The sequence below is a fragment of the Elephas maximus genome, chromosome 3, assembly GCF_024166365.1.
Source record: "Elephas maximus indicus isolate mEleMax1 chromosome 3, mEleMax1 primary haplotype, whole genome shotgun sequence".
NCBI lineage: Eukaryota > Metazoa > Chordata > Mammalia > Proboscidea > Elephantidae > Elephas > Elephas maximus.
Window position 1 is genome coordinate 40,995,768 of NC_064821.1, and position 26,393 is coordinate 41,022,160.

The following is a 26,393-nucleotide window of genomic DNA, read 5'->3' on the forward strand; positions in this document are numbered from 1 at the left end:
TCAAGACTGGAAGAAGACCCATTAACAACCTGCAATATGCAGATGACACAACCTTGCTTGCTGAAAGTGAAGACAACTTGAAGCACTTACTGATGAAGGTCAAAGACAACAGCCTTCAGTCTTTTCTCCGTTTGTCATGATGTTGTTTATTGGTCTAGTTGCGAGGACTTTTATTTAAGGTGTAAGCCTATGGATTACACCTTAATATAAAGAAAATAAAAGTCCTCGCAACTAGACCAATAAACAACATCATGACAAACAGAGAAAAGACTGAAGTTGTCAAGGATCTGATTTTATTTGGATCCACAATCTATGCCCCTGGAAGCAGCAGTCAGGAAATCAAATGACTTATTGCATTGGGCAAATTGGCTGCAAAAGACCTCTTTGAAGTGTTAAAAAGCAAAGGTGTCACCTTGAGGATTAAGGTGTACCTGACCCAGGCCATGGTATTTTCAATAGCTTCATATGCATATGAAAGCTGGACAATGAATAAAGAAGACTAAAGAAGAATTGATGCCCTTGAATTATGGTGTTAGTGAAAAATACTGGATATACCAAGGACTGTCAAAAGAACAAACAAATCTGTCCTGGAAGAAGTACAGCCAGAAGGCTCCTTAGGAGTGAGGATGGTGAGACTTTGTCTCACATACTTTGGACATGTTATCTGGAGGGACCAGTCTCCGGAGAAGAACATCACACTTGGTAAAGCAGAGGGTCAGTGAAAAAGGGGAAGACCCTCAATGAGATGGACTGACACAGTGGCTGTAACAATGCGCTCAAACATAGCAACGATTGCGAGGATGGGGCAGGGCCAGGCAGTGTTTTGTTCTGTTGTACACAGGTTTCTATAGGCAGGTGCCCTGAATTTGGACTTCTAGCCTCCTAAACAGTGAGAAAATAAACTTCTATTTGTTAAAGCCATACTCGTGGTATATGTTTTAGCAGCACTAAAAAAAACTAAGAAGACACCTGCTTGATTCTAGGCTCCAGGAATACAGAGGACAGCCCAGTGGGATGAGGCCAGGATGGAATGTGTGCAGGGTCCTCTGAGAAAGCAGAGGGGAGGGGCTGGTGGGAATGTTGGGGAGTCTTCCGGAGAAGAGATATCTGAGCTGAGCCAGCAAGGGGAGAAGCGAGCTTAGTCAGGTGGAGTTGGAGGAGGGAGTCCTGGGACCACTAGGAAGGTGGAGTGGCATTAGCCAGGTGAAGGTAGAGGAGGGAGTCCTGGGAGCAGGAGCAACATCTGTGAAGGCACAGAGCGGGAAGGGCTGCCATAGTGGGGGACGGTGCACCTGGCACCAGTAGTAAGAAACTGGGCAGGCCCTTGTTGGGTGCAAGTATGGATTTTGACAGTGACAGGAGGCTACTGAAGGGCTCCCACAGGGAATGGAAAGGTCAGGTTTAGGTTTTAGACAAACTCTGGCAGGATATTCGGGGTGGGCTTGTGGGGAGCTGCTTCTCTGCCCCCTCATCCTGTCTCCCAGGTCTGTGAGCATCGTGAAAGCAGGGTAGTTTTCCATGGCCTTCCTCAGGTTCTGGCATGCAGTAGGTGCCCAAAAAGTATATGCTGAGTGAGTGGACTAGAGCTTTCTGTGATCAAAACTAATGGTTTTCCCTGGCCATCTTGATTTTGTGGAAGTTTATTCTGCTTTCAATAAAGGTGATCTGTTAAATGTGTAACTGAGAGTCACTTGATTGTCAGTACTTGTAAGCCTCTGCATATATACCAGGTCACAAATTTTAAAAAATGACCCCTCAAACAAGGCACCCTGATTTCTGGGTCTTGCCCTCTGAGCACTCTGCAGGGCCGCACCTGCTCCAGTCCCTCCTGTCTGCCAGGACGTGTCCTCAGGGTTTCCCTGGTAACTGAGATAGGAAGGCCTGTCTTTCAGGGCCCGGGTGCCCTTCCTGGTTTCAGGCCAACCCACCCCAGTCATCTCTTCCTTTGCTGCCCCTTCTAAACCACTTGCTGTATCTTACAATTCCATTCATACCACTGTCGCCCCTACCCTGTCAGCGCCCGTTTTCAAGGCACAACTTAGGGTAGCGGATAAAGGGAAGTGTGGAGGAAAGAAGGGCACGGGGTCACCACAGGCTCCGGTATCTGCCATAAATTACGGGCAGCTTCTATCTGAAGATACTGACATGGGCTCACTCATTCCAGTCCTGTTTCTTTGATTTTATGAACAGTCCCTACCATCAGTTTTTGAAACCGCATCCTAACATCCCTAGACAGCACCAGGTTGGTGCCTGTCCTAACTCATCTCCATTCCGGACTTCGGTTCCTCATCCCAACAATCAGGCGTTTGGGAGACCTCGATCTGGTCTGGCTGGTTGTGATACTGTGTGCCCAGGAGCGCTCGCCCACCCCTGCCTGGGAATAAGGACACACAGAGGCGGCCCCTAAGGCCGCGTGAGCCCAGTCCCTCTCAGGCCGAGGGCTCTTTCGGGGAGGGGCGGCAAGGGCTCTTTCGGGGAGGAGGAGGCCTGGGCGGGTGCGAACCGGGGTTCGGGAGAGGCGCGCGTCGGGACGAGCCCGGGCCGGGAGTCCTGAACTTCGATTTCCCAAACTGAAAAATTGGGTGTGGAGAGACAGCGATTGCCAGAGACTCTTCTCTCCTCTCGAATTCTCAGTGGATAACCAGAAGAGTGCAGGATAGTCCGGCCTCCCGTCGCCCGCGGGCCAGCCGATCCATGCGCTCGTTACCTTCCCGCGGCGGCCGCCCCAAAGCGTCCTGGCGCGGCGAACAGGGGCTTGAACTCCCTGGGCCGGTGGCTGCCATCTTGCCGCTAGAGGTTTGCCTTAGCAACCAGCAAAACACTCTCCCATTGGCTCTCTGGTCACGATGGGCGTGAGAGCAGGGGGCCGGTCTTCAGGCGAATAACAATCTCTGGATAGGCGTTTTCCCGGCCCGGAGCCGTCAGAAGCAACTGCGCCTGTGCGGCGAAGCGCGTTTCCGGCGTGCCGTCTCTTCCGCCGAGCGGCCACCCTCCAACGGCTTCACAGTCCGCACCGGAAGCGGAAATGGTTGGAGCTCTAGGTCCCGCCCCGCGGCCATCTTGGAGGCCCGGAGGCGGCTCCGCGGCGGACGGAGCGGAAGTGCTGGTTGCAGCGTCCCGAGCCGACCGTAGCGCGGCCCGCCGCCTGCTCCGTCCTCCTTCCCGCGGCCCTGACGGAAACCGTGGCTCGGCCGCGGCGGCGCTGCGAGGTGCCAGACGGGGCCGGGCCGGGGCGGGGCGGGCCGGCATGCCCCGGCGGGCTGCGTGGCGGCGGGCGACCGGCCGGGCCGGCGCCGCCTCCTTCCGGGCTGTCAAGGCCGCGACCGGCTGCCGCGGGGCGGCTGAGGGCCCGGGAGGTTTGAGAGCACCGTCGCCCCGCGCCGTCGGGCGCCGGGGGACGCTGCGCTGACCCCGCCCCCGCCCGGCCCCCGCGTTGCTGCCGGTCGGGGGCTGCCCGGGGAGGAGGACGGTAGAGCCCCGGGGCGGGGAGGGCGGCGTGGCCCGCCCGCGCTGGCAGCTGCTTCCCTCTTACCCGCCAGGGACATCTCAGGAAAGTTGTCCGGTGCACAGCCCCCAAATTCTGGGAGAATTGTGATTGTCTGCGCCCCATAAGCTTGTTAATTATCAGGGCTTAGCTATAGAAGTTCGGTATTAAAGCATCATGATGAAATCACTGAACGGGCCGAAGGGAAATGAGTTAAATGGTTCCATATTTCGGTAGTGTTCCAGATTGAGGTAATGAAATCATAAATTCTCCGGGCCGGCTTTTTACCCGTCCGTGGCCACGCTGACAAAGTGAACGTCTGCTTTGGGGAGCTGCTTTCCCTTTGAGAAGCCTTCACTGGGCTCTTTTCCTTTTAACTTGGGAATGGAGATGGGCTGGAAGTTTTCTCGAGGTGATTTGTTCTTAGTTGGGTTGAATTTTCACTTCATAGTAGTGTGGAAGTTAGACTATCCTGAATGAATGAATAATTGCGGTAATCACTTAAAGCCTACGGGGCGCCAGGTATGTCCCTTCCTGAGCCCCTATTCCGTGGTGGGAGCCGCTCCAGTTCAGGTTACCGCCAGGAGGAGGGAGGGGCTGAGGCTGGAATGTGGCCTAGGGAAGGAGCAGTTAAGGTCTGGATGGTGTTCTGGGCCAGGGGACAGCATCAGAGGTATGAAGGTAGATGACTCAGGAGGGGTGTCCTCCGCTGGCAGTTAGCCTGGTGGAAGAGGAATGGAAAGGCAGACCCTTGTGGCAGGTAGAAGAGTTTGGACTTCATCCTTTAGGATGATGCATACTATTTTAGCAGTGATTGAGAAATGAATGAAAGTATTGGACCCTAGGAAGACGCACGTGCACAGTTTTACTAGAACTTCAGGCATGTTTAAAAAGTCTCCCCTTGGAATTGTTCTGTCTTGTTTTTTGCTTTTATTCCTGTGTGACAACATAAAGCAATTAAATTCAACAGATGATAGCTTATTGCTTGCCTGCTACATAGCAGACACTTCTCGGCTGTAAAGCCCAGCAGTGAATCAAACAGACAAGTTTCCCGTCTTAAGGAGCTTGATTTCTAGTAGGAGGAAATGGAGAAATAAACTAGAAAAAAAAGTCAGCATTATTGCACTAAATAAAAATAGGGTGATGTGATATCAGGGCCTGCGTGATCAGTCTGGAGGACCTCCCTGAAGAGGTGTCTTTAGACTGGGCAGAGGGGAGAGGATTGCAGCCAGAACAGCTGGTGAGGGCCAGCCCCGATCCCTGTTCTGGAACAAGTCTGACGTATTTGAGAGCAGCCTGTCTGATCCGGAACAAGTTTGACATGTTTGCAAAGCAGCCGGGAGACCAGCATACCTGTGTGCCAGGCTCCCTGTGCCATCACCAGTGCTGGGTGCTTAGCTTGGGTTAGCCTAGTCCTCCAAAGAACCCTTTGAGGAAGACACTAAAGGTACGAGTGCCCCCATTTTACAGGTTGGAGCCAGAGATGTTGTTAAGTGGTTTGCTCAGGTCATCCCGCTAGAAAGCAGCAGAGATGGAATCTCAAAGCAGCCTAGATTCCAAAGCTGCACTGCCTCTGATAGTACTGAGTCCCCTTGGGAGGTGAGTTAATCAAGATGGACAGCCACGTGTTAATGCTCACGTTCAGTTTGCGTTTCTGGTGGGTGTTCCGCACATTCACATTCAAGAATTCCACACATTGAAGAGTGAGAACGATTTTGAACGTAGCTCCTCAGGACATGCTTTGACAGGCTAGCCAGGTATTATTGTCCTAATATTACTCTTATAGTCTCAATTCAAGTAAAAGTGTTTAATGGTCACTTTGGTCAGAAAACATATACTTAGAAGGATGTAAAATATAAGAAGGTTCATAAGGAAGAAAGGATGAGTGTTAGTTAACAAGTGATTCTGCTGGGCTGGCTTTAGCCTCAGTGGAGTAGCATTCTAGGTCACAGATTCAAACTTGGCCATTTCTGAATAAGGAACCTGTCTCTAGTTGAATGTAAAAATGCACTCTCCCCCCAAAAAGGAGATGGGTAGGGTAGGCACAGAAAGTAGTTCAGCTCTTTAGTGAAGTCACGTCTTTAGTTTACACAGTCCGTGTGAGAGCAAAGGGCAGTTCTTTGTTTCCTCCTCCACACTCCTGGTTCCTGGCGCTTTGCTCTGTCTGCATCGATGTGTCCCGGAAGTGGAGTGTCAGGGTCTCATGGTTTTTAACGAGGACTTGATGATGTGCAGAGGTGTCTGCTCAGAGGTCTTAGCAAGTTTATCCACTTGAGTCCCAGGCTCGCATCACAGAGCCAGCTGATTTCATTCAAAGAGGATTTTCTGAGATTCTCATCAGCAAGGGCTTTGAGTGGGAAGGTGCTGGGCTCAGGCGTTCGGGTTCAAGTTCCAGCCCCACTGTGGGCAGGTGGATGGGCCAAGCAGCTTGAGCCTTGAGAGCCTCAGTTTTCTCATCTCTGAATGGGAACCATAAGACCAGCCCCAAGGTTGATGTGGAGTGGCATGCTTGGTCCTGAGTGGCCACACTTAATCAGTCATCCCTTTACGCTGAGGAAACTGAGGCCAGTGTGGTCAGAGGGTTTGCGGGAGGTCTCAGCTGCCAGCACAGGGGAACTTCACACTTGAAACTGAAAGTCTCTCCCAGCTCACTAGCCTGCAGTCACAGCAGGTGGCCCTGGGGAAGCATCTTCGTGAGCTTTGGGGGCTGCCGGTGCCTCATCCTTAAAATAGGAGTGACAAGACACAGGCACAGCTTCCTCAGCAGTGCCTTTCTCGAGAACCGTGAGTCCTGTGAGTCCAGCTCGTTTGGGACTCGGTGGCTGTGGCGTGCCCAGCGGAGGGAGTCCTGGGCAGGCTGGCTGCAGCCTCTCGGAAGTGTGGCTACTAGGTGGCAGCTCCAGCAGGTGCTTCGGCCATCTAAGCCCCATTCGTCCTTTGTGGTATAGGATTAGCCATGCCTGCCTCCCTTGGTTGTTTGGAAATGAAGTGAGAGTGCATGTGAGACAACCCTGGCACCTGGGTTCTCACAGGTTAATTCCCCACAGACTCACAACGGCATGTTGAAATAGTTAGGAACAGATAGGATTACCTCCATTTTACAGATAAGAAACTGGGCACAGATAAACTGACTACCGAGAATCTTTGTGATATTTTTCAAAGTTAAAGATTAAATTAACGTATGGAACAGAAAAGCTAGCCTTGGGGAGAAAATATTTTAAAATATTACTATTTCTAATTGGAGTTCTGGGTGGAGCAAACGGTTAATGTGCTCAGCAGCTAACCGAAAGGTTGGAGGTTTGAGTCTCCTTGGGCACCTTGGAAGAAAGACCTGGTGATCTCCTTTGAAAAGCTTAGTCACTGAAAACCCCATGGAGTGCACTTCTACTTGGAACACATGAGGTTGCCATGAGTCGTTATTTTTAATTAACCCATACATTCTTAAAGAAATACCCAGCTTAGAAAACATTCTGAAATTTGACAGATGTTGAGCTCTGAGCAGACTCTGCCCCAGGCCTTGAGGGCTACGATAAAGGACAGTTTCCAGCTCCAGGGGCTCCTAGATGGTGGCCAATAGCTAGCACACAAACAGGGACAGGCAGTGTGGGGGGACAGACCCTCAGGAACCAGCAGAGCCCAGAGAGGGTGAATACCGGCTCCGCCAAAGACAAAGGGGGTTGGGGAGGAAGGGATACAGGTGGGAGGGGGGTGGGCATTCCAGATGGGCCAGAATTCACAGAGGGGCTGGGGGGCAGGAGCCTCGTGCGTCAGGCCCACAGAGGGCTCTAGTGCTCTGCAGGGCAGACGTGGGGGTTGAGGCTGAGGGCAGAGTTCAGCTCGGGAAGACTGGGCGCCATGTCTGAGAGTTTGGACCTTACCTGTGAAGACACAGGCTGTGGAAGGGTTTTGCGCAGAGTAGAGGCATGGTTGGAAGGTCTCCCAGACACCTGTGTGGAGGCGGTGCTGGGAAGAGGCACCATGGGCCAGGCATATGGTGGGATGTCCCCACACATGGGGAGCTGCACTTGACCTGGTTGTATGAATAGAGGATACATCTGTGACCACTTGCAGGTTCTTAGCTTGGGCATGGGTGGGGAGTGGCACAGTCCCTGGGCTAGAGGCGTTAACCCTGAGAAGAGGGGATGCTTCCTGTCCCGATGGGCTGGTCAGAGTGCAGCCTGGACAGCAGCCCAGCACAGGGCTTAGAAGAGACGGGTGGGTGAGGGGGAGCTGGCAGAGAGGAGAGGCCAGAGGGGCGTGAAGTCTGAATGGGCCATGAAGTCCGAGGAAGGGCAGGACCCGGGGACTGGCCAAGTAAGGTGGGGACAGAAACGTATCCCCGGGACTCGATCCTCAAGAGGTCATTGTTGTGACTGTGGCAACAGCAGTCCTAGGACGAGAAAGGTGGGAGCCCTTGTGTCGCTAGGGTGACAGGGATGATGACCCTTGAGAGAAAGCTAGCCTGGCACTGCCTGCGTTGCGCGCTGTGACTGTTCGCCCAGCGTGCACCCTGTCTGCAGGTCATAGTGAACACACACAGGAAAGAGGAATGGCGTAGATGAGCTGGTTCTCACAGCTGGCAGACGGTGAACAAAAACCGCTTGGCAGTATGGTGAAAACGGCATGGTTTCCAAATTCCAGGATGCTTTTTGTTTAATTTAAAAGTACTTTGTGTTTCCCTCCCAGTTACAGAATGTCCGAAGGGGACAGTGTTGGCGATTCCGTCCATGGGAAGCCTTCTGTGGTGTACAGGTTTTTCACAAGACTTGGACAGGTGGGTGTGTTTATAGGCGATTAGTGTGAACAGTCATCTGTTTAGAAATTGTTTTTACCACTGACGGCTGAGACATTTTGCTGAATGATACAAGTGTGCCAGTGTTCCCAGTAGAGAAATTAAGCAACGTCTTGGCTTACCCTTAACATGTACACTTTCAGGAGAGGCCTCTCCTTGCCGTGAACCTGCACTCTTGGGTTTGCTGTAGAGGTCAGATAGGAAAGTGTTCAGGCTTTGGGAGCCACATACGGTCTCTGCTACATGGTCTTCATGTTTTGTTTTTTACAACCTTTAAGAATGTAAAGACCACTCCTAGCTCCTGGGTGGTGGAGACCCAGGCGGCAGGGGCCCCTGTCGCCCATGCAGGTGTGCTCACACCCTCCTGGCCCACGCTGCGTGCGCTCCTGTGGCTCCGCTCACTGTGTGTGAAGGAATCTGTTGTTTGCAGGCACATGTGTGTGTCCGTGCCGTGGCTGTACCCCAAGTGGCTGTGTCCCATTGCTGCCTCAGGGCTGATGTGGTCGGAAGCCCTGATGCCAACACCTTGGGCCTCTGGGTGCTGCTTGGTGCGTGCTGGTTTTCTCTGTCCTGTTTTCCCCAAGTGCCACCCACTGCTGGAAGGCACAGAGACACGTATCATCCTCTTCATTACTTACGGATGAGGAGCCCGCCTCTGGGGCGGGAACTATCCCTGTTCGGCTGTTGGTCTGAATTTCTCCCAGAGGGAGAGTCCATCCCAGCCAGCAGCATCATATGCTGATGTTTGGGCTCAGAACTAAAAGTAAAATAGCATTTGGCAAACTCTTGATAATTATCGAAGCTGAGTGGTGGGTGTGTGGGCTTATATAGTCTCTTATGAATGTTTAAAGTTTTTCATAATTAAAATTCAGCGCACACACCGTTAAGGATCCCCTCAGTACATCCCACCGCCACTTCGGTACCTGCTGTGCACAAGGTCCTGCATCGCTGAGGTCCCAGCTGCAGCAGGTGGGCTCTGAGCAGAGGCAGAGACAGCACCCAGTGCTGCAGGGAGGCACAGGGTGCAGTGGGCGGAAGGGCTGGGGGGAGAGGGGGCGTGAAAAGTCTCCACGTGAAGCGGCCTGTGCCTCCTCCCCGTAGTGAGCCTCTGAGGCAAAGGCTGTGGGCCCATCTCCCATGATCGACTGTTTCGTAGTCTTTGTTTTGGTTAAGAGATGGACTTGCCTCAGGAATTACTGCAAATACATTTTGGATTAATTGCAATAACTACTTTATGCCGATGGATGAATGGACAGACGGACGCACACTTGTATACGTATACACGTGTGTGTATGTATATGATCTGATCTCTTGCTATTTTCAAATAGAAAGCAAACTGATGAAATGGTTTTTCGCACAATGTGGTACATAGCAGAAAGTATACTTTGTAGCAAGGTGCAGTGTGCACAGTTACAGTGTCTGCATAACGGATGTGAACTTGTGTCTCTAGATCTACCAGTCCTGGCTGGACAAGTCTACCCCTTACACAGCAGTGCGATGGGTCGTGACGCTGGGGCTGAGCTTCGTCTACATGATCAGAGTTTACCTATTGCAGGTAGGTGCGGCGGAGGGTGGTGCTCAGTGCCATCTGAGTGTGGGGTTGGCTGGGACGTTGTTGAGCATCTTATGAGGCCATAGGGAGAGCACAGGTGAGGTACTGAATCAAATGAGTGACAGGTTTTCCTCAGCTGCCTCTGTGAGCACCCTTCCATCAGCAACAGCTTCTTGGACTCGGCCGTGGTGTTTATTTCCTAGTTGAGAAATATTTACATGATCACCTGGTTTCTAAGAGCAAACCCTTAATATGCAAATTTTTTATAGCCCCTGAGGCTCATTTATTTAATGTTTTATTATGTCCAAAGGAAGGCAGGTTAAAAGCTTTGTCCAGAGTTTTTTCTCCTCTAGTTAGGATATTCCCTCGTTGAAGGAACACACCTTTCTTCCTGCTCCTTTCCAGGACTGGGGCAGACGTCAGCCCAGCAGTGGACACGTTTACTCACTGGACACTGGTGTGTGTCCAGTGCTGTGGGAGATTCTCGTGTGCAGGGTCGCTCCTCTGAGTGAACCTCCCATGATTTCATGCGACAGTGGGGGGTGCACTCTAGGTTGTGGTGACAGACCTCAGTTTGCGCAGGGTGCCAAGAATAATGTTGAATTGACTTTTTTTTTTTTAGTTGAAACTTGATCCATTCTCTAATGGAAAGGATGACCTAGAAACCTTAATTTGGTAGGGGGCGGGGGTGCAGTGTGCACAGGGTGGTTTTACTCTGCTCTAAACCAAATCTATGCTGATTGGGTCCTGCAACATGAAGATACATAAACATTGAACTATTTAATGTTTCACAGCTAGTTTTTAATTGTCAGACTTAAAATTTTTTAAGGTGGGTAATTTCATCTTGTTTGTGTGACAAGTTGAGGCTTCAAGACTCGATCGTGCAGTCCTGGTTTCTACTGGATAAACCCAGAGCTCTTGACAAGGAAGCCAGTGGCCGCCAGGGTGGCCGCCCCTTTGTATCTGAGGAAGACTTGGCTTCGGCACACTGTAAACTTCACGATTTCTGGTTCTGGATTTCTTTTGGGCTGAGGTTGCGAACACTCTGACACAGCGGTTTTGGTGATGTGACTTGTACAGTGGAATGAATATCAGCCTCAGCAGCACATGTGATGCTTAGCACTAGTCATGTTACGTTTCAGGTGGTTTTGTTTGCCCAAGGTGGGTTCTGAACCCCTCGGTCACCCCGAGCTGCCCAATCGTGGAGATGAATCCCGGGGTGTCTTTTGGAGGAATTTTCCTTTTCTGGTGCCCCCTTTGGTATACGTGGTAGTTTCTGTTATTACACGCTCCTGACCAGGATTCTCGGAAATAAGCTGTCACCATGGAAGCCCCTGTACTTCTTGGTCACCTAAGTTATAAGCTATCGTACCTACTTTCTGTAAGTATGGCGGGTCCATTTTTAAGTTCAGTTAAAACGAAGCCCAGAGTTACTAGTGTGTTGACACATCGGTCCAGTTGGTGGGCGGCGAGGGCTCACTGCTGACCTGCACTGCCTTCTCTTTCAGGGCTGGTACATCGTGACCTACGCCTTGGGAATCTACCACCTAAACCTTTTCATAGCTTTTCTTTCTCCAAAAGTGGACCCTTCCCTAATGGAAGATTCAGGTAGAGTCGAGGCTGGCTACTTTGCTCTGTTTGCTTGGGGCGGGATATGTTTTTGTATGCATCACAGGATTGCTCAGTTTTCTCTAGAAATATTTGAAATCCAAACTTTTGAGACTGTTTAAAACGTACTTAGAATGTTTGGTGATGAGGATAAATGTGTCTGTAGAATAATCCGTGATTTTTTAAGTGATAAGCCAGGCCGTGTTCCAAGCGCTGTGCGTATTAACTCCTAACAGCTATGCGAGGTGGGTGTTACCAGCTGTTGCCTCCATCTGCAGATGAGGAAACTGAGGCACACAGCAGTTGGAACTTTCCCAGGTCACGTGGCAGAGCAGCAGTTTGGGCCCAGAGGCCTTGCCCCTCTTCTCCCTCCAGAGTGGCTGGCATGTCTCTGAGTATCCTTGAGACTCACTGCGAGGCGTCTTTCTCACATGCCCAGAATTCTAGCAGCGCGCTGTGACTCCCGGGCCCCCGAGCTCCATCCAGCGGTGAGGGGGCAGGGTCTCTGTGTCTGAGGCTGATGAGCTGAGATTCCTGTGAGGCTCCCACTCCTGGTGGTACCTGGGCCAGGTAGGGGGGCTCAGGTCCACACCTGGCTGGCTGGCCCAGTGAGGGCAGCCCAGGGTCCAAGGGAGCCCTTTGTGCAGGTGCATCTGCTGCCCTGTTGGGAAGCCCAGTTTAGCTCCTGCTAGGAGAGCCATCTCTGTTAAGGGATGAATGAGTTCTGAGCACCTGGTGCTTTTTCCAGACTGTTTTCAGATTGTGTGGGTTTTCTCTAGAATGTCTAATGAAGATAGTAAAGGAAACACAGTTAAGCCTTTTCATTGAGGGTTGCCACTGGGGGAAGTTAGGAAATAACTAAGAGGCTTTTTTGTTGGCTTCAGTTTCCTCAGCTGTCAGTGGGGAGAGAGCACCTGTCCCAGGTGAGAGGAGAGCTGGCCACCCTCTCCCACTGGGCCCGCCCACTGTTCTCGAGAACAAACGCTCGACCCTTGTGGGCACCCCATGCTGCGTGCTTTCCTGAATGTTCGTTTGTCCCTGTTTTCTGTATGAACCTCTCTGCAGTACAGTTGGTGTTATTTGTATGCAGTTTGATTTTTTATGTAATCATTTCAAGTGTATAGTTTTTTTTTTTTAGGTTAAGCCTATATGGGTATATATGTATATTATACATATTTTTTAATTTTTATTGTGCTTTAAGTGAAAGTTTACAAGTCAGTCTTTCATATAAAAATTTATATACACCTTGCTATATACTCCTAGTTGCTCTCCCCCTAATGAGACAGCACACCCCTTCCCTCCTCTTTCTGTTTTTGTGTCCGTTCAGCCAGCTTTTGACCATCCTCTGCCCTCTCATCTCCCCTCCAGACAGGAGCTACCCACATAGTCTCATGTGTCTACTTGATCCAAGACGCTCACTCTTCACCAGTATCATTTTCTATCCCATAGTCCAGTCCAATCCCTGTCTGAAGAGTTGGCTTTCAGAATGGTTCCTGTCTTGGGCTAAAGAAGGTCTGGGGACCATGGCCTCTGGGGTCCTTCTAGTCTCAGTTAGAAAATGTATCATTGTTTTTAAAAAGACTTTCTAACGTGACTCTTCTAAAGCAGCGAACCGACTGGTAAATCGGCTAGTGACCCCCATTTTACCATTTGCTTAAGTTATATCAATCCGTCTTCCCACATAGCAGGCCTGCTACTTCAGAAGGTTTTAGAACAGAGTGACGAGTGTAGTGATAGAAAGGTAGAAGCCGCAGCAGGCTTCGTCTCCGACACTGTGCTGCCTTTCAGATGACGGTCCCTCCTTGCCGACCAAGCAGAACGAGGAGTTCCGGCCTTTCATCCGAAGGCTGCCAGAGTTCAAATTTTGGTGAGTCAATTCCTTAAACGTGTTCGAGAAAGATATGCTCGAGTGTGGCTGAAAAGATTAATTTGTGTTTTGGTTAGTCAGCAATTTAGACTTCTCAAAGGAATAGTTGTGGTGTTGTGTTTCGTGTGCCTTATTCTCTTCTGAAACACTCACCCATGCAGAATATGAGGCTGTGCTGGGCCGGGTACGCACAGGTGACCTGGGTGTTCTCTGGGAGAGGCCACGGCCTTGGGGCGTGCTCTTAGTTCCAAGTTTACGGCCACACTTAAAGCCAGCAAACAAGGTTAGTTCCTGAGGGTAACCAGATACCTCCCAAATCCTGGCCTCGGGAAGGAGGGCCCACAGCCGCTCTCCCTTCTCCTCTAGGGCCCTGTCTGCACTCTTTCTCTGCCGACCGGCCTGCTAGATCTGCCACTTCTACAGCACACCATTCCAATTGCCAGCTGGGATGGCCTAGCTTCCTCAAGAGGCCTCAGGCCAGCCCTGCCGTGGTTCACCCTCGAGCAGAGGTGCCTCAGACCCAGCTGCCCTGCGGTTCACCCCGAAGCAAGGTGTTGGTGTCTACAGACACAGCTGCTCAGCGCAGCCTCAAGAGGGGCTGCTTTGTTGAAAGTGCGTGGCTCTGGGGAAGTACCTGGAGACACAGACCATGCAGGTGCTGGCAGTTGTGTGGGTGTTGAAACGCTGATTGAGTTTGACAGGTGGGAAAAGATGAGTCGGGCCTCTAGGCCGAGGACACGCACACAGACTGCCTGTCCATCCTGTGTCTGCACATCTGCCGCCCACTGTGGGAAGAGTATGGGCTCCATGAGCCCATCGATCTTGTCTCTGCACCCGTCCCTGGTGCCCGGCAGGACCAGAAGGCCTTGTTCGATCAGTAAAGGGAGTTGAATAACTTGAGTTCCTTTGCAAGCTGCCTGTCCAACGTTTCCGCTCCCAGCACTGTGTTTGGGTGGGTGCTCAGTGGTCTTTGTGGAAGGAATGTTACCTGCTAGAGCATGTTTGGGGCGGGGGCTGGTGGTGAAGAGTGGGGGTGGGGTGGGTGTTTAGGGAGAGGGAGTGGAAAGGGGGTACGTGAGGCACCTAGGGTGAGACTGAGGGCCGTGTGATCCTTCAAGGAACCTTGTCCTGGAGGAAGGGAGAGCCGCCGAGGTGTTTCATTGCGGGGACGAGGTGTACAGTGAGGGGGCGGTGGTGGTGGCTGGCAGCTGCCTGGTAGGGCTGCAGTACAGGCAGGTCCGGGCAATGCTGGCCATCTCATGTTTTCTTGAAATTCCAAGGTCAGCAGCCTGCACTGCCCTGACTGGAGGTGCAGATGGGAGCACGAGGCAGAGGAGCTGCATTTCCCTCAAAGGACTCAGCGGTCAATCTGCAGACTGGCCTCGTTCTCTGGGGTTGGGGTCACACCAGAGCCGCTACTCCGTGTGGTTCTGGCTGTCATGGGACTAAAGATGATAACACATTTGTGGTTAACTACAGCCTGTCCTGTGCAGAATGTGTGGGAGTGATAGGGCTGCTGAAGCTGCCCCCGAGTGAACGTGCAGCCTCCTTTCTGGGTGTTAGTATTTGCCGGCTGTCCCAGGGTAGCTGCTAGAGCCAGGTGATGATCTGTGGCCAACGCAGGCACACGGGCGGCGCTAACCTGCCCCTCTCGTCTCAGGCACGCAGCCACCAAGGGCATCCTGGTGGCCATGGTCTGCACGTTCTTTGAGGCATTCAACGTGCCGGTGTTCTGGCCCATCCTGGTGATGTACTTCATCATGCTTTTCTGCATCACGATGAAGAGGCAGATAAAGGTAACCCGGAACGCATGCGCCTGCTGCCCAGCGAGTGCTCAGACAGGAGGCGGTGCTGGGTCTGTGAGGCGCTTTAGGGTGGAGGGGGACAGTCTGAGGTGCTTTAGGGTGGGGGTGACAGTTTGTGCGGTGCTTTAGGGTGGGGGGGGCGATGGTCTGTGGTGAGCTTTAGGGTGGGGGGTGATGGTCTGTGAGGAGCTTTAAGGTGGGGGGTGATGGTCTTTGAGGTGCTTTAGGGTGGGGGTGATGGTCTGTGAGGAGCTTTAGGGTAAGGGGTGATGGTCTGTGAGGAGCTTCAGGGTGGGGGTGATGGTCTGTGAGGAGCTTTAGAGTAAGGGGTGATGGTCTGTGAGGTGCTTTAGGGTGGGGGGTGATGGTCTGTGAGGAGCTTTAGAGTAAGGGGTGATGGTCTGTGAGGTGCTTTAGGGTGGGGGGTGATGGTCTGTGAGGAGCTTTAGGGTAAGGGGTGATGGTCTGTGAGGTGCGTTAGGGTGGGGGGTGATGACGGTCTCTGAGGTGCTTTAGGGTGGGGGTGATCTCAGCACCTTCCTGGTCTGCACAGAGCAGGTTGGGAGGGTTCACCACAAACCCTGTACGTTCCACGTTTGTGAGGGCAGCCAGCTCCACACTGTTAAGGCCATGAGCACTAGTCTCAGGTGCTGCCAGTTGTCTGAGTAAACAGCTCCGTGAAACAGTTTTCTGGCAGCAGGTTATGAAAGTCCAGTTGTGCTGAGTTAGTTTTCCGGTTTCCACAGTATTATCTCCATCCTAGACCTTGCTGTTGGTCTGGCAGGTTATGAGGCTCTGTCCTGCCAGAGTTGCATTGTGGGGCGGTGACCAGTACCTTCCCCCTTCTTCCATCAGGGGCCCCGGGCCATCCCACACCTACCATCCCAACCCACCAGCTCTGCCCTTCCTATACCGGAAGGTGTCCAAACAGCTCCCCTGTCATCTGGGCTTTAACCATACGAGCTGGGCCTGGCCAGTGTCTGAGTAGTGGGAACACCAGAGTGAGACAGTGGGCCCTCAGGACATTTGCCCATGAAGGAGAAAAGCATTGGTGGGTGGGTCCCTTTTGCCAGTTCAGATTTTGGGAAAGTGTGATCCTTCGAAAACTGTTTTGAAACAACTCACCTTCGTTTGTTTATTTTCCCAGCACATGATAAAATACCGATATATCCCATTCACACACGGCAAGAGGAAATACAAAGGGAAGGAAGACGTGGGGAAGACGTTTGCTAGTTAGAAGCTGGACTGAATCTATCACCCGTATCTCAAGAACGGTTTTGAGCCATTGTAACAATGCCTTTTTTCTTCACATAAAGTAGTTGATTATGAGGGAGTCGAATTTTCTTTTTAAAAAGGAGCTTCAATTATTTGTATCAGAAATATCAGGTTCTTGAAGAAACTGGCATTTAAACCAAATTGCATTGATTTATTTTTCAGTGACGTTTAAGTGTTTCATACTGGCGAAGCCCTAGTAAGCCTGGGCATGGAAGACAGTCTGTGTGGGGACTGGTGGGTGGGTGGTGGTGGCCGCCTCACCGCAGTCCTAGGCGCCCTACAAGGCTGTGAGTGTAGGGGACAGCGAGGCCTGTGCGAAGGGACCCACGTTCTCCAGGACGCCTGCAGGTGGGGTGTGCATGCCCCAGGCCACGTCAGACCCCTGCGTAGGAGGGTGATGCTCGCCTGATGTCGACCGTCTGGAAGAGCCTCACAAATTACAGATGACTTCCAGTAACTGTGGGTTTCATGCCAGTTTCCTAATTCCACCTCACCAAAGTGTTCAAATCAGCCTTCATCATGATGACTCAAAACTCTGTTCTTACTGCCGTGATTGCTTCTGAGGGCCTGGGGTGACAAATATATATATTATATTTTAATCGTTTGAGATTATTTTGACATATTTCTTTAATATGTAAAGAGTTGTTTTGTTTTTTGATTAATTTAAATTTGTTTTCACGCAACAGCCCCTTTAAAGAAACAACAAAACTGGTGACATCAGACTGGTTCTGTGGGTTTTAACGCACAGCTTCTCATTTTCTATGGGGAACTAGAACTCTGACCTACCTGCATGTCAACTTTTTTCACGTGATAAAAAAGCAAACAAACTCTTCAACCTTTTACTAAGTGACTTTTTAATCCAGCTTTATTAAAGACAGTATCCCTTTCCTGTGTTAGTCTCTGTCTGAAACACAGCTCCCGGCGTGGGGGTGGCCCAGTGGGCGAGTGTGTTCTCCCTGCACAGAGGTGGTTTAGCGGGCAAGTGCCTGCTCCCTGCTGATGACAGAAGAAGTGGGAAACGTGCGTCTCGTCACAGGGTGCACACTGATACGCAAGCTGCCAAACTTCCTTCTGGATCCTTGGGCGGTTTGCTCTGAGCCGTCCATCCGTCAGCCCTATGATTTTAGACGTTGAATGTGCCAATGCTTGGCTCTTCCTTGACCGGGTTCTGTCTCTGAATTGAGCTCCTTGTGCCTTTCAGGGACCCTTGTATACCCGACCCCATATTTAGAAGCACTTCATTTCCTACAGTACTCCCAGTAACCCCTGAGTCCTCCAATGTGGGGGCAAGGGTGCTCTTGGTCAGGGCATCGATGTGGACAGGAATGACGGCATCAGGCTACTGCAGCAGTGGGAAGCACTCTTCTGGTGCTGACCTGCCCTTCCTCTGGGACCCTGAGCTGGTGCCCTCATGGCCCTGTCTGGAGAATGTGGCTCAGTGTGGTTGGTGTTAATGGCGGCCTGTCTTTGGCATGCTGGCCTGTATTAACCTAGGAACATGGATTATCTTTTCCTGGACAGCCGTGTCCTACACGGTCAGAAACAAGGCCTGGCTGGAGGAGCTGCTTGTCTAAAGTTGTGCTGCTGGGCATGGCCAGTAGGGGACACTAGGTATGGATGAGGGCTGATGGGGCATTGCTAGACTGCATATTTAAAGCCTCTCCAGCTCACCCTGTGCTCTTAATTTGCCACCTTTCCCTGGAACTAGTTCTTCCGGATGGCTAGTCCCATCTCTGGCACAAGTTAGTTTGAAAAACCTGAAAAAAAAAAAAAAAAGAACAGCATATATTTGGGGGTCAAGAGGTGCTGGTTTGCCACGGAGACACCTGGGGAAGGAGCTGCCCTGCTCCCCAGGGCCTCTTGAGAACACTGGTTCATGAGGCACCCTCTCCCCAGTCCTCAGAGCCTCTAAGGGAGAGGGTGGTGGTGGTGGTTAGTTGGTCAGTAAGAGAACAAAAACCTCCCTCAAGCCTGCTGGGCCAGCCCTGAGTAGGCGCTCTGTCCTGTCGAGAGCTCAGCGCTGCGAGGCCGCACGGTACTGTGTGGAAGGAGCCTCCGTGTTACGTCCAGCCACCTGTCTGCTGGCATGTAGTGAGGTGGGTGCCAGCGCTGCATGTGGAGAGGCACTTGGACCCCTGCTTTCCTTCTCATGCTTGGCCACACATGGGCTCCTGACACCCAGCCTGTCCGGGTGCCTGGCTGGTCTGGAGGACACTGATTTGGGGTCGATCTACCCACACGCTGTCTAAAGCAGACACTACCTTCTGAGCACTTAAACAGTTCACAGCCACCAATAGTGAGCCTGATACTGGAATTGTCTCATAAGTGAATACGCTTTTGTTCTGCCCTGTTTTCTGAAGTTAGCTCTTGATGAGTTTGAGGAAGGAAAGGAAACCTAAAACGTCCAATTAGGTGAGATTCCTGAAGAACTAACTGTTTAAATTGTACCACATGGCCTGGAGAGGTGCCCTCTGATTCCCCCCTTGCTGGATTCTCATGCTGTCAGCCCCTGGCTCTGCTGGATCTAGTGAGCAGAGCCTGTCTGCCTAACACCAGCCCTGAACACCTGGTCTGCAGCCTCCAGCCAGCGTCACCTTTTCCCTGTATGTGAGTTCTGCTGCCAGGTCTTGTGTGACAAAAAGTGTAAAGTTAGGATTTTATCATTTCTGTGTGAGTAAAGTTGATCTCGAGAATATGTTTTTCTCTCCTCACACTGAAGACATCACAGTTCCTTCCGGGTGCTTCCGGCCCTCGCTGGGCTCACGGGACTAGCGGTAGTGCCGTAGGTAAACCAGCTTCTGGGGCGGGAACTTCTCCCTACAGAGGGGGCACTCCATCTGTAGAAGAAAAAAGGTCCCTTGCTGGGCAGGTAGCTCAGGCTCCACCCCACCCCTCCACAGCACCGTCTTGGTGGGACCCCACCGCTGGGGAGGGCTGCTTGGCATCCTCTCCTCAGCACCCTCGCCAGACCCGGGTTCATGCCAGTGCCCTGGCTTCAAGTGACCTCTAGTTTCCACGTGGTACCGACAAACACATCTCTGCCTCCTTCATTTACTACAAAACAGCTCCAGGCATTTTCCCCCAAAAAACAAAACCTGCTGCCGTGGAGCTGATTCTGACTCATAGCAATCCTATAGGACAGAGTAGGACTGCCCCATAGAGTTTCCAAGGAGCAGCTGGTGAATTTGAATTGCCAGCCTTTTGGTTAGCAGCCATAGCTCTTAACTACTACGCCGCCAGGGCTCCAGGCATTTTCCCAGAAGCCTCAAATGCAAAGGCTTTGGCCCAGGTGGGGTGGGTGGTGGATGGGAGGAGTGCGTTCTAACCTCTGTCACTGCTGCCTTGGATGTGTGAGGACACACGTGCCGGCACTGGGCAGCTGGCTGTGTCATGGACACTGGGGTGCTACACACACGAGGGGATGAGACCCTGCCTGTTGGGGACGATCAGCTTGAGCAGAGGACAGTTCCGAGCGCTGCCCGCAACCTACAGACTTGATCTCCCCACAGCAGATGCCCTCCAGAGCTATGTCCACCTGGCTGCCCCCAGGACCCTGGACGTGCTGAGCTGGCCACGTTGCAGCCCAGAGTGCCAGGTTCTAACTAAGCCAGATGCCGCTCTAACCCCTTATTTCTGGATTGTTCTACTAGCTCACATTATGAGGATAAGCAGTGTTCTGCCTGTGTGAGGTGGGGTGAACAGGACTTATTCTATGCAGACCACATGGGTCTCAGGACTGGTCATACTCAGACCTCTGTAAACACTCTTGAGGGATACTGGCATCGATGGCCTGGGGCTACTTCTGAGAGAGTACATGTATGTGTCCTCTGCTCTGGTCACTATGCCCAGGGTCCCGCCTCTTTACGTCTTCAAGGCCACGTCTCCTGTGGAAATGCATGAGCACCGAGAATACAAAGGTGGAGAGGTGCCAGGGGCACAGAGCTAGGGTGTGGCCACCCGGGCTCTCTCCGCCCACCACTCACTTTCCAGGGGTGGAAACGACTGTGCCAGCTGCCCCAGAGCTTAGCTTCAACACAGTTTTCACGCACAACTTCAGACATCGACCCCAAGTGTGGCCCTGCAACCGACTCACTGGGAGGTTTGGAAAGATGCCAACCCTCCCGCGGTGTCAGCAGGGGCTCCAGGGAGCAGCTCCATGCTGTGCCTTGGCCCCGTGCCTGCTGTGCCCACCTTGGTGTTACACCACTCGGTGATGCACTCCCAGCAGAAGAGGTGCCCACAGGGTGTGGCTGTCGCATGCCGACGCTCCTCCAGGCACAGCGTGCACAGGGGGCTTCTGGGGGTGGCCCGCTCCTCCACATGGCTCCTAGACGGGGCAGAATGGAGGTGAGCACCCACACGGTCCTCAGAGCCGGCTCTGCCCCCTGCCCACTGCATACCTGCGGTAGGACAGGTGGCGGTGCAGCTTCCACTCCTTCCTTGCCCGCTGCCTCTGCCTGAAGCTGTACAGCTGGACCCCAATGGAGAGCACCAGATGCAGCAGGGAGATGGCCCCCAGCAGCTTGTAGGTAGTGCGAGCCTTGAGCTCCTCTCTGGGTGGGTGGCGGGTACGGAGCTGCACAAGGCGGGTGGCCTGTAAGGACCCTAGAGGACGAGGCCTCTGTGTCCACAGTGTCTGCGTTCTCCTGATGACCACCCGGCCCATGCTGGTGCCCAGCACCTCCCAGGAAGCCCTCCCACAGGGCCCCGAAAGCAACTGAGGCCAGCCCTGCCCTCCTGGAGTGCACGGTTCCACGGGGGCGGGGGGGGGGGAGGGAGAGGTGGCACCCACGCATGGCCAGATGTGACTGTGCTGGGGGAGCTGCAGCCACATCAGTAACGGGGAGGGGTTGGGTGAGCAGGGAAAGTCTCTCCAGTAAGTGAGCTAAGAGCACCGGGGGAGGCCATGTCGGGGACTGCTGGAAAGCCGAGAAATCGCCTTGTAGGACTGAAGCCCTAGCAGGTCACTGGCTCCTACTGGGGCAGAGGCCGCAGGCGTGGGGGTCATCATGCCAGCAGCCCTTGCTGATGGACTGGGCGTGGGAGGCCCACCGAAGGCTCCTAGGTTTGTGGAGAAGCAGCCCAATGCTGCAGGCAGGCTGTGTGCCAGAGGACCAGTCTGGCGCCCATTGAGGCCATGTGGGTCTGTGGTGCCCAGCAGGGAGGAGGGTCAGACATCCGGAGCCACTGGTGCAGATGGGGACAGGGCCAGAGGCTGGGTGGCTGCCAGGGAGTGAGTGTCGTTTGGAAGTAATGTCCAGAGACTGCTCCTTGGCAACCCTGATGTCAGAGGGTGAGTTGATGAAGAGGTAAAACGGCCTGGGAAGGTATGTCCAGGCATGTGGGGAGGTGCTACCCTGAAGACTAGTGTGGCTGGGCTGCTAGAAACTTGTGGGATGGATGCCCCGTTTTAGCACAGCACACGGCCCTTGGGGACCCTCGGTTTCCGGCCTCTTTTGCAGCCAGTGATGCCTGCAACCCTGGGTTTCCCAGGGCTCTGTCTCCCAGCAAGTGAGGCAGGAAGCCATCACCAAGAATAGACAAGGTGGCAGGGCTGGGGGAGGGACAGGCGAGAAATGGGTGCAGGGCAGGGAGGACTGCAGCGATGCTGGCACTGTGGAGTCATCCTGTGATACTTTATACAGACCCTTGGGAAGATGTCTGCTAAGACTTAACCCTGAGACTGCTAACTATCTCTGGTCAGGGTGGTATGAACGTGGGGGTATGGCTAGGGCCAGGGCCAAGCAGTGAGAAGGGCAGCAGACACAGCTGGGGTCAGGGCCGAGCAGTGAGGAGGGCAGCAGGTGTGGCTGGGACCTGGCCAAAAGTCTGTGCTCCAGCACTGTCTGGGTGAACCAGGACAAGCTGCTGCCCCCTCCCCGCCCCTGAGCTGTGAATGGACTGTCCCCGGCTTGTGTGCAGCAGTCCATCAGGAAGGCAGGGCCCAGGGCACAGAGTGGCACTGACAGGATAGCTGTGCTGGCCGCAGGGAGAATGGCTGATACATCGCGCAGGGCTCACGGAAATCAGGCTTCCTGTGTCTTCTAGCAAACCGTAACCAAACCACACTGTTTTCCAAGCTGAGGGTTTGGACTCCAGCCCAAAGTGGAGTGACTGCTGTGTAGTTATGGGGCTGCCCACCTGGGCCTGAGCCAGCAACACATAGAGGAGCTAAAGCCGAGTATCAGGGCCACAGGTGGCCTGGCTGTACTTACGTAAGTGATGCCCGTGAGCCTTTTGGCGAGGTGGTAGAAGGCACCGCTGATGTAGAACCAGGCGACATGGAGCCTCCGCAGGCAAGTGAGGCCCCTTGAGAAGACGTGCAGTGCCTGCAGGAGTGCCCTCCGCTGCTGCTCACTCAGGCAGGCGGTGTGCCGGTGCACCCAGAGCCGCATACCCGCCCGGCCACGCGCACCAAGCCCTGTGCCACCGTTGGCCTGTAGCTCGTGCTCCAGGTGGAGCAGCACCTTGTCCAGTACGTAGGGCAGGACTGTGTGCAGAACGATGAGTGCACTGCGGCGGAGCCAGGAGGGTACCTGGCGCCGGGATGGGTCCACCTGGACTAGGCCGACATACTCCTCCCCAAGGGTCTGGTAGCCTGGAAGGGGCAGATGCCTCATGAGGGACCAGGCACTCCTACAGGTTGGATTGCTCCCCACCCCTTCACTGCTGTCTCCAGGGCCTGTGCCAGCATCATTTTCTCTGACTTGAGGCTTCCCCACAGGCCGCCCTGCCTCCACCTCTTTCCCCTTGGATCTCATCTTGGCCAGTGGTGGGCCATGGCGCCCACTTCTGGAAGAACAGCCAAGTCCCCACAAAGCACTGTCCCCTCACTTTCCCCAGCTACACTGCCACCTTGCTGGTCCCTGACCACACTGAGGACGTGTCCTCTCAGGCCTCCTCGGTGGTGGTTTGCTCTGCCACTCGGAAGGTGCTCTTCCTAAAGATGCAGCCGACTGCGCCCTGTGTCGTGTCCTCTAAAGCACTCAGTGCTTCTAGGGCTCTGCGATGGTGATCCTTATTGCTCATCGTCCACCTCCCACCCATGGTGCAAGCCTGACAGCAGGACTCACTGGGGGTCCCATGTGGAGGACAGGGCCAGTTAAGAGGGATGTGGTGGCCTGTGGTGAAGCTGAAAGTGGGTCTGTGGTCCTGAGGCCTCGCTTGCCAGCTCTCCCACTAGAGGATGACTGTGGGTTTTGGCCCCAGACGCCGACTGCTCTGCAGGGCCTCACTGCCTGCACACCCCTCTGCCTGGTATTCTGCCTCCCGCTCATCCACCCAAGGGCCCTCACTCCAAGGTCTTGAGGGCACTGCACCTGCCAGCGTGGTGAGGCTAAAGTAGGCTAGGTCGGAGAGCAGCTCAGTCTCTTTCCTCCACTCCAGCCACTTCCTTGCACCTGAGGGGAGAACCGACAAGGCTATCACTAAGGTGTGAGGGAGGGTCTAAGGATTAGACACAACCCCTCCCTCCAGCTGCCAGGCCCGGCAAGTCCCAGTCCTCCCCTGGTCTGAGCTGCCCTGAGCCACGCTGTCCCCCTCCTGCTGGCCTCCACTCTGACATGTGCATCTGCACCACTTTTTGTCCTCACCTGCCTCAGCTCCCCCGTCTGACGCCTGGGCCACTGAGGGCGTCTTCTGACAATCTCTCCACCTGCAGCCACCTCCCTTGCCAGGATGCCCAGAAGGGCCACGTGAAAAGACAGGTCCAGTGCTCCAAGAGCACTGCCTGAGACCACAGCTGAGAGCAACAGGTCCAATCCCAGCCCTCCCACCTCCAAGTTGTGTGACTTTAAGCAAGTTACTCAATCTCTCCAGAACCTCAATTTCCCCCGGGGGGTACAAATGGTTAAGCACTCAGCTGCTAACTGGAAGGTTGGAGTTTTGAGTCTACCTAGAGGCACCACTGAAGAAAGGCCTGGCAACCTACTTTGGAAAGGTCACGACCATTGAACACCCTATGGAGCACAGTTCTACTCTGACACACAAGGGGCCACCATGAGTTGGGGTTGACTCGATGACAATTGGTAAGAAGAGAATAATAACAAGTCCTCCCTCATGAGGTTGCCTGGAGGATTCAGTGGGTTAATATCTGTAAAACACCCAGAACAATGTCTGGCACAAAGTAAGTGCTAAGTGGTTGTAAAATAAATACACATTTTAAAAATTGTTTGGTCAAGTCACCCTCTCATTCAAAACTTGCTGGTAGCCACCAGCCTGGCATTCGAGGCCTTACTTGGCAGGCCCAGCCTCACTTCAGCTGCTCCAAACAGGGGCCTGACTGTCCCCAGAAACTTGTCCAACACTCTTCCTGCCAGTAGCTCTGTTCCTGGTGCCAGGAATACTCTCACCCCCGGACTCGAACGCTGAGGCTCCATAAAAACTGGGGCTTCACTATAAAGCGCAAAGCTTTGACTGGTGTCCAACTCTTTATCCACTCCGTCCTGAGCACTCCCCGCTTGCACTTCCCAGTGAGCCGACCCCGGGCGGGGGCAGAAGTTAAAGGTGAGTCCTTGGTTCCTGGGTCAGGCCCAGAAAGGGCTCGCGGGTGGGCAAAGGGGCCGGCCCACCGAAGTGCCAGGGCTCGTTCTACTCCCCACGCGCCTGGGACCAACACAAAAGTTAACAGCGACGCCGTCACACAGGCAACGGCGCTTCCTGGCTACAATAAGGTACTCAGACACACTGTCTCACTAAATCAGACAACGCTCCCAGAGGCACCGCGGGAACCTCCGCAAAGAGGGACGGCCGGGGCCACCCGACTGGCCCAGAAGCGGGGTCCGAGCGCAGCCACCCGCCCTCACCCGCCAGGCTGTGCAGGGTGCCGCCGGCCGCGCTCCGCAGCCCGCCGCGGTAATAGTCGTCCTTCTGGGCGGCGCGAACCACCTCTGGGGGACCAGCGGCAGCCATTGCTCCAAGTCTTGACCCACCGGCCTCGGAGGCCACGGCGGCCACGCCCCCAGAGGGCGGGGCTCGGTGGCGAAGCGCGCCGCGGGCTTGGCGTGCGGCGCGGACGTTCTGCGTCACTGCGTGGGAGGGGCGGGGCGGGGACGGGGGCCAAGACTTATGACGCGGGCCGGGAGTGGTGGTGTGGGAGGGGTAGGCGGGGCTAAGGGTGGGACGCAGGTGGGGTTGTGGGCGGGACGGGGGGCGGGGCCGTGCCGGAGCGAGTTCTGGTTCGGGGAGGTGTGGTGGGCGGGGCTGTGGGGCGGGGCAGAGTGAGCCCTGCGCGGGGACCAGATCCGAGAGAGGGCGGGGCGGGGCGGGGCGGGGCGTGGGCGTTATGGGGTGGGCCCTGAGCCAGACCACGTCCCGGAGGGCCCGGCACCGGTTTACCAGCTTGGTCTGCGAGCTCTGTGGATCGCTGCGTTCAGCCCTTCGTTTGCATTAGCTCATTTCACTCTGGTAACAACTCTGTGAAGTCGAAGCATTGCCCTGTATTACGGAAGAGGAAACTGAGACGCAGAGCGATTCCGTTGCTTGCCCAACATCAGCCATCTGGGAGCCTACATTCCAGCGCGGGCAGCCTACCCGGGGCATCGATCTCACCCTCTGGCCTCTGCTCTGTCCTGAGATGCGAGGACCCCCATGGAGGCCCTGGCCTGTCCGTTCAGTGACACCCATGGGTGATGGGGCCAGAGTAGGGAAGGAGGAAGGGCCTAGGCCAGGAGGAGCACCGTCAGGGGCCCAGGGTGTCGGTGGGCGAGCAAGGAGTGGCGGATGGAGGCAACGAGGCTGGCGAAGGGCTGAGGATGGCAGGGGAGGGCCCAGTGACGGGGTTGATTCTAAAGGCTGGGGAGGACAGGTAGGATCGCTGGATCTTGAAAGCTGATCTGGCTGCTTCATGGTGAGTGGAGTGTGGGGGGCCAAACCCCCAGGTACTACTGCCAGGGGACATTGAGGCCTGAGGCAGGGGTCACCAGCAGGACTGTGGCAACTCTGAGGCTGGAAGTCCAGGTATCCCTTCGGGTTCCACATCACCTTAATAGCTATTTCAGCTTGCCTTCCTC

General features: G+C 54.0%; 3 protein-coding genes across 5 annotated transcripts in view; 1 reads left to right on the plus strand and 2 right to left on the minus strand.

Annotated features, from left to right (window-relative positions):
- MORN1 (MORN repeat containing 1) overlaps positions 1-2,783 on the minus strand; it is a 104,843-nt gene extending 102,060 nt beyond the window's left edge. Inside the window, exon 1 of the mRNA XM_049875498.1 lies at positions 2,708-2,783. Within this exon, the coding sequence (XP_049731455.1) occupies positions 2,708-2,783 (76 nt within the window). The remainder of the gene's footprint in view (positions 1-2,707) is intronic.
- Positions 2,784-3,042: 259 nt separating this feature from the next.
- Positions 3,043-17,270, plus strand: RER1 (retention in endoplasmic reticulum sorting receptor 1). Its single transcript, XM_049877659.1, has 7 exons — positions 3,043-3,209; positions 8,171-8,258; positions 9,727-9,831; positions 11,337-11,436; positions 13,225-13,303; positions 14,964-15,099; positions 16,256-17,270. The coding sequence occupies exons 2-7, from the start codon at positions 8,178-8,180 to the stop codon at positions 16,343-16,345; spliced, it is 591 nt and encodes a 196-aa protein (XP_049733616.1). The 5' UTR covers positions 3,043-3,209; positions 8,171-8,177; the 3' UTR covers positions 16,346-17,270.
- An 873-nt stretch (positions 17,271-18,143) lies between these two features.
- Positions 18,144-25,370, minus strand: PEX10 (peroxisomal biogenesis factor 10). 3 transcript variants are annotated; one of them, XM_049877655.1, is made up of 6 exons: positions 25,188-25,357; positions 23,703-23,783; positions 22,599-22,981; positions 20,784-20,959; positions 20,575-20,710; positions 18,144-19,220 (listed from the first exon to the last, which is right to left on the minus strand). In XM_049877655.1, exons 1-6 carry the CDS (start codon positions 25,291-25,293, stop codon positions 19,152-19,154), a joined length of 951 nt encoding a protein of 316 aa, XP_049733612.1. In that variant the 5' UTR covers positions 25,294-25,357; the 3' UTR covers positions 18,144-19,151. The 3 variants fall into 3 exon arrangements, with proteins under 3 accessions (XP_049733612.1, XP_049733615.1, XP_049733613.1); XM_049877658.1 differs by lacking the exon at positions 25,188-25,357 and adding an exon at positions 23,976-24,206; XM_049877656.1 differs by lacking the exon at positions 23,703-23,783 and having other exon boundaries at positions 25,188-25,370.
- Between the last annotated feature and the right edge of the window lie 1,023 nt (positions 25,371-26,393).